Source organism: Felis catus, chromosome D3, assembly GCF_018350175.1.
Source record: "Felis catus isolate Fca126 chromosome D3, F.catus_Fca126_mat1.0, whole genome shotgun sequence".
NCBI lineage: Eukaryota > Metazoa > Chordata > Mammalia > Carnivora > Felidae > Felis > Felis catus.
Window position 1 is genome coordinate 16,854,447 of NC_058379.1, and position 13,276 is coordinate 16,867,722.

The window sequence follows — 13,276 nt, forward strand, 5'->3', positions numbered from 1 at the left end:
GCTTTCTTTTAAATGAAAGGTAACATATTAAGGACTTTGCCACATCTTTTCATTGATCTCCGGGGATGCAGGGTAAGGCCTTGGTGGAAGGCACATTTTGACCTGCGGGTCAGTGCTGCGGACAGGTGCCTGGCTGAGTTACAGCGGGAGAAAGACAGGGATGGAGGGATGTGTAGGTGCTTGGGAGGGTGTGGAGGTCTGACACTGTGTTAAGGGAAGACCGTTGTCAGCAACTGGAATTGCCAGTTTCCTGGGGAGGGTGAAGGCGTCCTGGGGCGGATGCTAAGGACCAAATGCATGGCATCGGGAGCAGTGCCCCACAACTGCGAGTGAGATGGGAACTACAGCAGAACAAGGGGGTAACATCCCTACTCCTCCCCCCCCCCCCGCCCCCCACAGCTGCTGGGGGAAGGAGAACTCCCTCCCAGGCAACCTGATTCCCCGGGCCTGAATATTGAGCACCAGAGCAAGACGAGGCCCTTGTGCTTCTTGGAGTTCACAGACCAGTGTGAGGACTGGAGAAGATGTCAGATGGTGGGTGCCATGAATAAGGAAAACAAACGCTGGGATGGAGAATGTGCGGTCAGGGCAGGCCTCAGTGAGTCAGGCCTGGATGGAGGGACGGAGTATTCCAGGCAGAGGAACAGGGCTTGCAAAGTCCCGGAGGCAGGAACAAGCCCTGCTGTTGCAGAAAAGCTGCTGCAGAAAAGCTGCCTTGTGCGGCCAGAGCAAAGACAGCGAGGGCCCGGTGGGCATGGTGGGCTTGGGGCGGGAGAAGTGGGCGGGGGGTGGCCATATGGGGCATTTTAGGCTGCGGGCTTGGATTTTAGGAGGGGCGGGCCACCGTCCAAGGGTTTTGAGAACGGACGTCCGTGGACAGCGGAGACCGCGGGACCCCCGGAGAGTGCGGTTTGCGCTAGCTGGAGGGAGGCGGGGCCGGGAAGAGCCGCGGCGGACCCCGCCCCCGGGGCCGGGGCCCGTGACGTCCCGCCTCCGGCCCCGCCCGCGCTGCCCGGAGCCCGCGCGCCTGCGGTCGCAGTTTGGCGGTGTTCGCGTCCATGGCAGCTGCGCTGCTCGCCCGGGCCTGCGGCCCCAGCCTCCGAGGTGAGTGCGCTCCCGCTCCGCTCAGCGGGGCGGCGGCCCGGGCCGGCCGGGCTCTCCCCGGCAACGGCGGGAGGGCGGGCGGCGCCCCCTCCGGGAGCGCGCGCGGCCTTTGCCCTAGTTGGGCCGCTGCTGGCGCCTGCGCGGCCCCGGCTCCAGTTCCGACCCCCGCCTGCCGCCGGGCTCTCGCAGTCGTATCGGCGCCCCGAGCGTCATTTCCCCGCCCCCTCAGGTCCGGGGCGCGTCCCTCCTCCCGAGCCAGGCCTGGGACTGAACCCTGACCCTGGGACGTTGACCTTGGACTAGACGCTCGGCCCGTCCTCCTCATATGGCGGGCGCGTGGGTAAAATGGTCCCGCCAATGTGTTCCTGTTCTCAGGGAGTTGTTACAAGGGTCGAATCAGACACAGCCTGTGTAACACACTCAGTTCGGCGCCTGGCATATGGTGCCCAGTGAATGTTAGGTGTTCACACTGCGCTTCACACTGCACCTTTCCCAGCTTCTTTCTCTCCCTGTAGCCGCAGTGACACACGTGGCCAGGGCTTCCTTTGCCTGGCCAGAGACTCAACTCACCCTGCAGGACTGCAATAAGGGGACCCCCCCCCCCCCCATTGAGGTCTGTCTCTGTCAGGCCCTGTGCTGAGTGCTGCAGTCAGGATCTCTTTACCCCTTCCACCCCCAGGAGCTAAGTACTGTTGGCCTCCACATTTTCTGGGAACTGAGACCCAGTGAAGTTAAGATCCTTGCCTAAGGACACAAAGCTGTCTTATTATTACCATTAGTGTCCTAATGGGATAGTTGTGTGCAAAGTGTTTAGTAAGTGGAGAAAGCATTCCGCTGGTGTGCATTTCTGAACAGCAGCACTATTGACATGTTGGGCCGATGATTCTTTTATTTTGTACTTTTTAAAAAATTTTTAGAGATAAGGAGTGAATGTGAGCTGAGGAGGGGGATGGAGGGAGAGACAAACTTTTTATTTTCCTATTAAAAATTTTTTTTTAATGTTTATTTTGAGAGAATGGGGGAGGGGCAGACACAGAGCCCGATGTGGGGCTCTATCTCAGGAACTGTGAGATCATGACCTGAGCTGAAATCAAGAGTCCGATGCTTAACTGACTGAGCCACTCAGGTGCCCTGAGAGACAGAATCTTTTTTTTTTTTTTTTTTTTGAGAGACGATCTTAAGCAGGCTCTACACTCAGCATGGAGCTGGCCGCAGAACTCGATCCCACAACCCTAGGATCATGACCTGAGCCAAAATCAAGAGTCAGATGCTCAACCGACTGAGCCACCCAGACATCCCTGGGCAGATAATCCTTTGTTGTGGGATCTGTCCTGTACATTGTAGGTAGGGTGTTAGTACCCCTGGCCCCTACCCAGTTCACAGCGATAGCATTTCGCTCTTCAGGTGTAACGACCAGAATTGTTTCCAGACGTTGCCAGATGTCCTTTGGGACATTCCCGGTGGAGGCCCACCAAGTCATTGGTTTATGATGGTGATGATGATGCAATCCCTTTCCACCAACACCTGTTCTTGCCGGCAGCTCTGCGTCCTCGGGACTGGCGTCAGTTGCACACTATCTACCAGTCTGTGGAACTTCCCGAGACGCACCGGATGCTGCGTCAGACGTGCCGGGAATTTGCCGAGAAGGAGCTGGTTCCCATTGCCGCCCAGGTGGACAAGGAGCATCGCTTCCCGACAGCCCAGGTGAGAGTTCCAACCTCGGCAGCCCCTGATGGTGGTCTGCCAGCTGCTCCTGGATGTGTGGGGACAGTGACAGCCAGAGGCACCGAGGCTCCGAAGCCAGGAACCCTGGGACCCAGAAAATGTTCTGGAGGTTTCCTTCGTTCAGCACGAGGCCTGGATTTAACTCCTGGAATAACAGTAATAATGGTGCGTGGTCGGCATGCTCACTGTGTGCCAGGCCTTGTGCCTGTAGTAAGAGTTAACGTTTGCAGGGTGCTCGGCACGGTTCTGAGGTGTGCCAGCCCATCTGCGTCTCACCGTAGCCCTGTGAGGTGAGGGTGCTGGTATCCTACATCCGGTTGTGCGGTTGGTGAACCCAGAGGGACTCAAGGGTTCAATAATGGGCCCCAGGTCACGGAGCTCGGGAGTTGCACAACTAGGCCTGGGACCCAGCTCTTCGCCAGACCCGGAGCTCTCAGTGCGAGTGCTCTTTCCCTTGACGTCGGCGCATCTGTAATTTCACGTTTAAGATGTTCCTGCCGTAGGGGCGCCTGGGTGACTCAGGAGGTTAAGCGTCCAACTCTTGATTTCAGCTCAGGTCGTGATCTCACGGTTTGTGAGATCAAGCCCCACGTCGGGCTCTGCGCTGACAGCAAGGGCCCTGCTTGGGATTCTCTGTCTCCCTCTCTCTGCCCTCCCCCCCCCCCCCCCCCCCCCAGCCTCCAGTAAATAAACTTTAAAAAAAAAAGCTGTTCCTGCTGTATTCCCGGGCCTGGCAAGCCATGTGGCACATGGTATAAATATCCAATAGCTATTTGTTCAGTCAGTAACTTGTAAAAGAGGAAACCTTTCTGGCCTCTTCTCTTGGCCTGTTTTTTTTCACTCTTAAGGAGTTCAAGAGTTGCCATCCATGTCTTCTGGGCTCTGGGGCCACTTTTCCAGCTTAGAAAATACTGTGCTGATCACAGCATATTGGGCACTGTGCTTAGAACCGTGGCAGTCCCCGGGGAGCTCCAGGTATGGTAGAACCTGGCATTCTGGGCACTGGCATCAGGGGGATAACTTTTGAGCTGTTGAGTACTTCATGTGCACCTTCTTATTCTAGTCCTGAGGACGTCCTCACCTGCAAGTCTAATCTCCATTTTGCTTCTAGAATGCTTACAAGGATTAAGTGGGGTAATGCCTGTCAAATTCTGGTGCCTCCTGGCCCTTGGGAAATGGTAGCTATTATTAATACCATTACGTTGAGAAATTTGAGGCAGAGGTAAAGTGATTTTCCGGGGTTACTGATCCGTGGTGCTAGACTTCATATCCCAAGTCTGGCTGGCTCCAAAACCCTTCTCCATCCACACTATCTACGTGGTTGTTCCAGAAGCCCCGCTTCTAGTTGGGAATATTCCCCCGGAATATTCCCGTCAAAGGTCTAAGCTGCCCTTCTGCCCTCTGTACCCACATGCCCTGCTCTCAGTAACCTTATCTGGCAGTTTCCCTTCATCTTTCGGTGCCGTTAATGGAGATGTGAACAAACGCCATCTCTCTGCAGACAGAGGATGGGAGTGAGTGGATGACCATTGACAAGCAGGAAGAGCTCAGAGGCGCTCTCCCCAGAGCGGTTATGTGAGCGTGGCTGTGTGCTGGGGCTTTTCCCACCAAAAGACAGTCGGCTTGATTTACTTTTCCTATCCTATTCCTACATTCCCTCAAATTCTTACTAATATTACAGACAGATTTGCTCTGGGCAAGAAACAGACTTTTTGACAAGCTCCTCTGAACTAATCCTCTGGCTTTATAATCTCCTCCCTGCTTCCTGGTGCTGGGTATTTTTCAAGCTAACCCTCCGGAATAGGGGCAGACACAGGTATGGGGGGAGGAGACCATGGGCGGCAGGCAGCCTCCTTCCCTCTGGCAGGTGGGGGCAGCTCATCAGGATCTGCCGAATGCACGGCCATGGCTCAGGGTCGCGATGGCATCTGTATTTGGGTCTGTGTTGGTCAGGGTGTTTTCGTGTCTGTGATGTCATCAAATTGTCCCGAGTCCTGCTGTTATTATCCCCTTTTCGTAGATGACAAAGGAGCCGTTGTTTGAATTGCCTGGGGTTGCAGAGCTAGGAAGGAGTTGTGCTAAATCTTCGGATTTTGCCACCACCCCGCTTGTCTTGGTGGCTGATGGGATTATGGAGGTTAATCAGTACTGGATTCCCTTGGCCACAGATTGAGGAGGCCTGCTGGGTTTTTGCTTCCTCCCTCTCTGTGTTTCGGGGGGTGGGGGTGGGGTGCTCATCTCCCAGTTGCAGCAGCAAGGCCAGGGCTTAAGCGGGCAGAGGGAACAGAGCTCGAGCCACACAGAGGATACGGCAGGTTGCGGAATTCAAGATAATAATCCCACTAGTGTTTCCAGATAAAATAGACATAGGAACAGGAATAACTATCATTTAGGGCTTACCGTATTCTAGGTGCTTATGCCTTACATCTTCAGCACAACATCTGGGGGTAGTTACTTACACCAGAGTAAGTGGGGTTTTTAGATGAAAACGGAAGCCACGGGTTAAGCTTCTTGCTTCCCAGTCACACATATAGAGTCAGTAGGAGTCTATAGACTCCTGAGCCCGGCCTGGCCTATAGTAGATGCTTAGTTAATGATTTCTAATATTTTTTCACCACCGCCCAGAAATGTGGGTTTATGGGGGAAGGGTCAAGGGGAGAAGAATTGGGGGAGGCAGACCAACTATTAGGTGGAAGGCTGGTGCCAATGTCTGGTTACTTGGCTGGTTTGGGAACCTAAGTGCAACTTCATTCTTCCTGGGTCCAAACCAAAAAAAAGAAAAAAGAAGAAAAAAAGGTGTAAATATAAACTTACAATGTTATTTTGTCATAAAGGGAAGCAAGAAATAAAATGGTGTTTCAACTGATTTTGGACTCCCCAAACTTTATGTGTAGAAAACTGAGCCCGGGCGCCTGGCTGGCTCAGTCAGGAGAGCATGCGACTCTTGATCTCAGGGTCATGAGTTCAAGCCCCCTGTTGGGTGTGGAGCATACAAAACAAAACAAAACTGAGCCCCATTTCTTCTTCACTCAGTGACTGTTTATTGAATAACTTTAATAGACCAGGTGCAACACCTCGTCTTTTTCATGCCCTGGCAGGTGATGGTGCTACGCTGACCTGGTTAGCCACATAGAAACCTCTAGGGCCCTACCCCATTTTCTTCTTCCTCATAGCCACCAACTCTTGTTAATTCCACCCTGGAAATGTGTCCTGATTGCCGCCTCCCATGTGTCTCAAGCGGACTTCATCGGTCTCTGTTCCGGGAGCATCCTGTTCATAACCCATGATCCTGGTTGTGCTCAGCACATCGCCGGGCGTATGTCTTCCAGCACGGATGTTGCAGGCAGTGAGCTCCTATTTGTGTTTGCACGTCCCTGTGCACACAACACCTTGCTCTCAATGAGTGCTCGACCTTCAGCAGATGGTCACCCAGCTGTCAGGTAGCCCCGAATGTCCTTGCTGCATCAGCTCGGAGCACCCACGAGCCGACAGCGGACACTAGAGGCGGCGGCCAGCGGGGCCTCTTTCCCTCGAATACGCAGCCAATCTCCAACAGGCTGGGAGATTTGATTCTTCTAAGGGGGTTAGTTTGGGCTCTAGTGAGCACACACATACTTAGGATCCATTTGATTTGTAAAAATGTGAGCTCTAGAGGCGACTTGAGGCATTGGCTTTGTATGAAGTACCTGCTCAGCGTCTCCCAAACCCAAGGCAGGCAGTGCCGAAGGCTCGTTCCGTCGCAACCAGGAAAGGGGTGTTACTCTTTCTCGAGTCTTGGGAGTTTGGAGACCAGTAGGCTTGGCCTTGTCGGGGCTGGTGCCTCTCTTTGGGTTGCAGGTCTGGCTCACAGACACAAGAGACCGAGGGTGGCCATATGAGTAGCTCCGGGATGTTCCCCTCGGGACGACTCTGAAGCCCAGGCCCCTCTGCTGGTAGCCGGTGGCCATCCGCGCACTTAGATCGGAAACGATTTCTACCACTGGACACGTGTTCTTTATGTTTCTGCTGCTTTCCATCTCGGCCCTGCTTTCTTTCTCTTTTTGATGATACTGCGTGTTCTTTCCACGGCCCCGCTGGTTCTTTCCCTCGATGCCGGTCTCTTTTCCAGGACACACTTGGGTGAGGGCACCTCGTGGCCATTACTGCTTCTGCCTCCGTATGGCTCCTAGAACATTCCTGCCTCTGGCCGTAACTTTTTGCCAGAGTTCTCACGATCTGCTTCAGAATAGAAAGGTTGGAAAGGGCAGCCCCAGGCCCCAGGCATCCCTGATGAAACTGGGGGAACCTGGTTGTGTGCAGGCTCTGGGCCTGGCGTGGGTGAGTGCCTGCCCTCAAGCGTGTTGGGGCTGGAGGTTTTTCAAGCAGACACTGATGGCAGGAGGTGGGGGAGGAGGGGACATGGGTGAGACTCTCAAGAGGAATGACCGGTCAGGGGTGCAGTGATCTCCTACAGTGACAGCTGCCTGGATAGCCAGCGGGAGGCGCTGCGGAGGGGAGAGTGCCCGGAACTCTGGCTTCCTTGTAGCGGAGACTTGGCTTGATTCCTTGTGTCCTGGAACCCCACCTGGGATTTGGGTTTCCTTTTTGTTTCCGGGGATGAGGTGGAGTTGTGGGACGTTGGACTAATCCGACCTTTCTTCCGGGCCGAACCCGGAAGGGCTGTGGCATGAGGAGGAGGTTGGGTGGCACTGGTAGGTAGCGTGGGGCAGTTTTGCCGGTAGGCCAGAGAGAGCCTTCCAGCGGGGTGCCCTTCTAGGCTCGCGCATACGTCCTGGAGGCCTGCGTGTTTCCGGCACCTGGTGGAGTGTGGCCCGGACTCCTAACCCGGCACCACGATTCTCCCCCTGGCATGGGTGAGTTGGCTACCTTCAAGTGTGGGTCTGATGGTTTCTGTGGAGGCCACGCTCGTGCTGGCACAGCGTCCTGTGAGGCCCCACATGGGTTCAGATCAGCGCCGAGTAGGTCACTCTGCCTTGAACCCCCGCCCCCCCCCCCCCCCCCGGGTGCTTCCCACCTGCTGAAGCGATACAGCATCTCCGAGCAGGCCGCTGCCCCCCTCTGACGGCAGGTGTGCGGTCAGCACAGAACATTTGTCTTTTCAGCGGTTCTCGAAATGACACATCCCTGGCGCCTCTGGGTACTTTATCACCGTCTGTTAGTTTCCTCTTGCTGGTGTCCACAGACTAGCGGCTTGAAACGACACCACGTTATTATCTGACAGCTCCTGGAGATCAAAAATCTGATGTGGGACCCGCTGGGCTGAGAGCCGCATGCTGGCCGGGCCGCTTCCTTCTGGCGGCTCCAGAGAAGAGGCCATCTCCGTTCTCCGACCCTCCTGTCTCCCTCTTTCCCTTGTAAGGACCCTGGAGATGACATTGGGTCCCCCTGGGTAATCCAGGGTAACCCCCATCTCACCAGCCTTAATCTCACCTGCAGAGCCTCCCACCCATGTCGCCCCCCTGTGGCTGCAGAGCTTCATTGCAGTTGCGGCTCTGCAGCTCACTGCCTTTCGGCAGACACTTGTGGTCTTTCCGGAGTGGCGGAGGCGAGTAAGGTCACCCCAGGTGTGTAGTCTTACAGGAGAGTCTCCCCGGGAGCGGTTCAAGGCAGAATCTGGTAAGAGATTCATAGAGGGGCGCACAGATCATTATGGAAGTGCCCCTCCTCCCATCCATTCTTGTCCGGATGCCAACTTGTCAGCTACTTAATGATAGTAAGTGCCATTCACTGATCAGCTTGTGCCCGGCACTGGGGTCAGCATTTTATATATGTTGTCTCAGTCCTCAAACAGTTCTGTGACGAAGATCCTATTTGCAGAGGAAGTGTAACAATTTTATAATCATGGAAATAATATTATAGAAAAGTGAGAAGATATTGTGAACATTCTTATGTTTGCTTCTTTTAAGTTAAAATAACGTAAGAACACGGTTACAAGAATCTAGTGACATAGAGGGGCTCGTGGAAAGCAACGGTGCCCTTCTCCTCCCCCCGCCCCTGCTGCTCCCCACAGTCACTTGGTTTTATTTGCTTCTTTTTGAAGCTCGGTAGGCTGTGTGTGGTCCCCGTTGGGCAGAAGGAGAGCAGGCTGAAGGAGGGTAGGCAGTTCGTCCCAGGTCAGAGGGGCGGAGCTGGGTGGTGTGCTGAGCTGGTTATGGCCCTGGGGTCACGGCCTGGGGTGCAGTCCAGCTGCACTGCCTCCGGGCTCTGGCCCCGAGCAGGTTGCTTCATGTGTCTGAGCTCTGGCAAGACTCAGATGCAGAGCTGGCCACGTAGTAGTCACTTGATGGTTGACCATTACTAGTATTGTTGTCCTGCATCAGAAATTCCAAACTCTTACACTTATTCGCTCTTTCACGGGCACTGGGGATAGCACAGTGGGCAGACAGCAGTCTCTGCCGTCATGGTCAGGGAGAAGGATCGTAACCGAAACCGGCAGGGTAATAGGTGTGAACCTGCACCCGCCTAAGCACCGCATTGGAAAGGCGGAGATTCTGGGAGGGCACGCAGTTAGAGGACAGACGGCAGCTGGAAGAGGCGAGGCTCGAGCTGAGGTCTGAAAGGAAGGAGGCCGCAACAACTCATTTGCAAATGATCGGAAACAGCATGTGCAAAGACCCTGTGGTGGGGCGGCAGAGTATGTGCGTGGGGCTGGGAAGGTCAGTATGACACTATGCTGCCCTGCTCCTTACCTTGGAGGCCCCTGAAGGCTTCCTGTACCTTCTGCCTGCTCGCTGGCTGTGGCTGCAGACACAGAGGTGAGCCAGTGTGGAGTGTGGGGGCACAACAGCTTCAGTCCACGGTGCTGTCATGCAGACCTCAGCTGAGGCTGGGTCTTCAGTGTCTGGATTCGGGCATCATGGGGCGGGTGGATGGGGCCACATGGCCTGTTTCTGCAGACACCGGCCCAGGAGCTAAGGGGTGCTCGCCCGATGGCCCTTGCCATGACATCCTTCCTTGGGGCCAGGTGAAGAAGATGGGCGAGCTCGGGCTTCTGGCCATGGATGTGCCCGAGGAGCTAAATGGTGCCGGCCTTGATTACCTGGCCTATGCCATTGCCATGGAGGAGATCAGTCGGGGCTGTGCCTCTACAGGAGTCATCATGAGTGTCAACAACGTGAGTTCCCTCTCCTGGGTCCCTGGGACAGACAGGTGGAGGGGAGGCTCCCGTGGGCAGGTGGGCACCCTGGCTATGTGTCCAGGCACCCTGGGCACAGCCAGGCCTTGGTGCCCAGCCCCCAACCTCCTCTGGGCTTGGTCCTTTCAGGTAGGGCCCTGGAGAGAACAGGTCTTGGGGTGGGGTCCACAGGCAGGCAGGTGGCCTCTGACTGCCTCCCCGCACCCACCCCCTCCAGTCCCTCTACTTGGGGCCTCTCCTGAAGTTCGGCTCCAAGGAGCAGAAGCAGCTGTGGATTACCCCTTTTACCGGTGGTGACAAAATTGGCTGCTTTGCACTCAGTGAACCAGGTACCACGGTGGGACAGTGGTCGGCCCTCATCCCCTCACCTCAGGGTCAGAGTGACAGACTTGGGTTGGAGCTGGGTTGTCCCCCCAGGGCAGAGGCAGGAAGGGGGCCCGTGAGAGGCGAGGGCACAGGTCTTCCATGCGGGCCGCCTGGGAGCGACCAAGGAGCACGCAGTCACCTCAGCTGAGCCGGTGAGGGATGCCTGGCTCTGGGGTCTCTTCGGGGTGAAGACGCCCTGCTGTGCCACCCCCCTCCCCTCCTGGACTAGTCTCTGAGGACTCTGGGAGCTGGTGCAGCCTGGGAGCTTTCTGTTAGGAGCCAGAACCCTGATTCTTTGGAGGCCAGGTGGCAGGGGCCTCGTGCTCACAAGTGGGGGGTGGGTAGAGCCCGGGTCCCCTGCTTGCTGGTGGCAGCGCCCTTTGCAGGGTGGAGGCGGTGGATTCTGAGTCTGTGCGTGGGGCAGGGAATGGCAGCGACGCAGGAGCCGCCTCCACCACCGCCCGAGCGGAGGGCGACTCGTGGGTCCTGAACGGCACCAAGGCCTGGATCACCAACGCGTGGGAGGCCTCCGCCACTGTGGTCTTTGCCAGCACAGACAGATCCTTGCACAACAAGGTGGGGACCCCAGGGGGAGGGTCGATGAGACCTCCGGGATGCAGACCTTTCGCAGTTTCTTCACCCGAATCCCCTCGGCTCCGTGGAGCTGTTCTGCTCTTGGCCACCTTGGGGCTGCCCCTTCCCCTCTCTGGCCGGTGGTTGGCCTGAGGCTGGAGTCTGCACCGTCCCCAGGGAGGCCAGCAGAGGGCGTCCCGGCCTGAGGTCTGAGGGAGGGAAGGGGCTGCTCGGTGTCTGGTGGGGGATCAAGGGGTGTGGCCTGGGCCAGCCCCTGAGAACCTCGCTGGCTATGCCTCGCAGGGCATCAGTGCCTTCTTGGTTCCCATGCCGACGCCTGGGCTCACGCTGGGGAAGAAGGAAGACAAGCTGGGCATCCGGGCCTCATCCACGGCCAACCTCATCTTTGAGGACTGCCACATCCCCAAGGACAACCTGCTGGGGGAGCTGGGGATGGGCTTCAAGATAGCCATGGTGAGCCCGGCAGTGGGGGCAGGGGCTCTGGGGCCCCGCTGGCCAGCCACTGACCGGGGCCTTCCCCACAGCAAACCCTGGACATGGGGCGCATTGGCATTGCCGCCCAGGCCCTGGGCATCTCCCAGGCCGCCCTCGATTGTGCTGTGAACTATGCCGAGAATCGCAAGGCCTTCGGGGCCCCCCTCACCAAGCTCCAGAGCATCCAGGTAACGAGTGGAGCCTAGCCTGGATGCCGGAGGGAGGGCAGCCCGGCCTTTCCTCTCTGGCTCCGAGGTGAGCTTTTACCTGCTTGCAGGCTCTCCCTCCTCCTCCCTCCTGTCCTGGGAGGGAGGGGTGGGGGGGTGGGGCGGCCACTGACTGAGGCGGGGCTGGGTTCTTGCAGTTCAAGCTGGCGGACATGGCCCTGGCCCTGGAGAGTGCCCGGCTGCTGACCTGGCGTGCTGCCATGTTGAAGGATAACAAGAAGCCTTTTACCAAGGTGCCTGTGGCAAGGGGGTCCCTGGGCATGGCCCAGAGCTTCCGTGTGCCGAGGGAGAAGTCCGGGTGGGGTCCCGCTTCCTTGGGCCTCGTAGGCTTACTGCTTCGAGGGGAGGCTCCCCAGGCCCGGCCTTGCTGAAGGGCCATGAGCTGGGGGCTCCTCCCCAAAGTAGTTTCTGACCCCACCATCCCCTGTGCTTAGGAAGCAGCAATGGCCAAGCTGGCTGCGTCGGAGGCTGCAACTGCCATCAGCCACCAGGTGAGTGTCCTGGGTGCATGAAGAGGTGCCTGGGTGTGAGGTCCCCAGGACTGAGTAGCTGAAAGTGGGCCGGTTACCCCTCCCTCGCTGGTCCCTTACTGTGGCCGATCCCGCCCCTGACACGGCCTTTTCCCTCCCGATCCCCTGCTTCCCCCGCAGGCCATCCAGATCCTGGGTGGCATGGGCTACGTGACAGAGATGCCGGCCGAACGGCACTACCGCGACGCGCGCATCACTGAGATTTATGAAGGCACCAGCGAGATCCAGAGGCTGGTGATCGCTGGGCACCTGCTCAAGAGCTACCGGAGCTGAGCCCCACTCAGGTGTCAGGCTGACCTGAGGACCGAGGGGAAGGGGGCAGGAGCCATGAGGCCTTAGCCCTGGCTCCCATCAGGGATGCTGGGGGGGGGGGGGGTGGACAGGCGGAGGGCGTGCCTGCCCTCTGCTGTGGACTCACCTGTTGCCCTCACTCTGCCCGCCCCAGACCAGACTGCCTGGGGGTTAAGTCTGGGAGAAAGGAAAGGCGAGGGGCAGTGGCCAGCATCGGAGGACACCCATCTTCAGCTCGGTTTTTTGGCTCTGCTACCTTTTCACAACCGTGCCTTGTTTTCTTCATCTGAGTGGCCCTGGCCTCCTGGCGGCTGAGTTACCACCATGGGGCCCCCATTTCCTTTCTCAGGTGGGCCAGGCTCTTGGCAGTGTCTGCTCCTCTCCCTGAGGTCGGGAGTCAGGGGGAGGAGTTGGCTGGGGGCCAGAATGACCGGGCCTCATTGTAGCACAAGTTGTGTTCTCCTCAGGGTTCCCAGGGACGTCTCGGGAAGGCTGTGTGGCTGGGTGACTGTGGACGACCTGGCGCCCCATAACCCTGTACTTTGTGTGGGAAGGGCTCCGAATCACTCTTCGGGACAATTGAGCGTGGAAACTAATAAAGAATACCTGTGCTCTGGTCCTCACGTCTTTGTCTGGGTGCTGCTGGGGAGATGGCCCGCTGGTGGCTTCTGTTGCCCCATGTGAGTATGAGTGTGTGTTTGCGTGTGTAAGGCTGACTGCAGGGGCGGCCGTCTGCACGGGAGAGCTCCGGGACCAGGCAGGGTTGACTCAGTTAAGGAGGATGCAGGGCTGGGGCTGGGGCTGGGGTGAGGGGCTAGGACCCTGGCCGC

At 57.3% G+C, this 13,276-nt stretch overlaps 1 protein-coding gene across 1 annotated transcript; it reads left to right on the forward strand.

The window, feature by feature from the left end:
- Positions 1-966: 966 nt before the first annotated feature.
- ACADS (acyl-CoA dehydrogenase short chain) lies at positions 967-13,065 on the forward strand. The gene is made up of 10 exons (XM_023241494.2): positions 967-1,104; positions 2,645-2,808; positions 9,794-9,943; positions 10,182-10,293; positions 10,755-10,906; positions 11,207-11,377; positions 11,449-11,586; positions 11,763-11,858; positions 12,060-12,116; positions 12,276-13,065. The coding sequence occupies exons 1-10, from the start codon at positions 1,059-1,061 to the stop codon at positions 12,426-12,428; spliced, it is 1,239 nt and encodes a 412-aa protein (XP_023097262.2). The 5' UTR covers positions 967-1,058; the 3' UTR covers positions 12,429-13,065.
- The last annotated feature ends 211 nt before the right edge of the window (positions 13,066-13,276 follow it).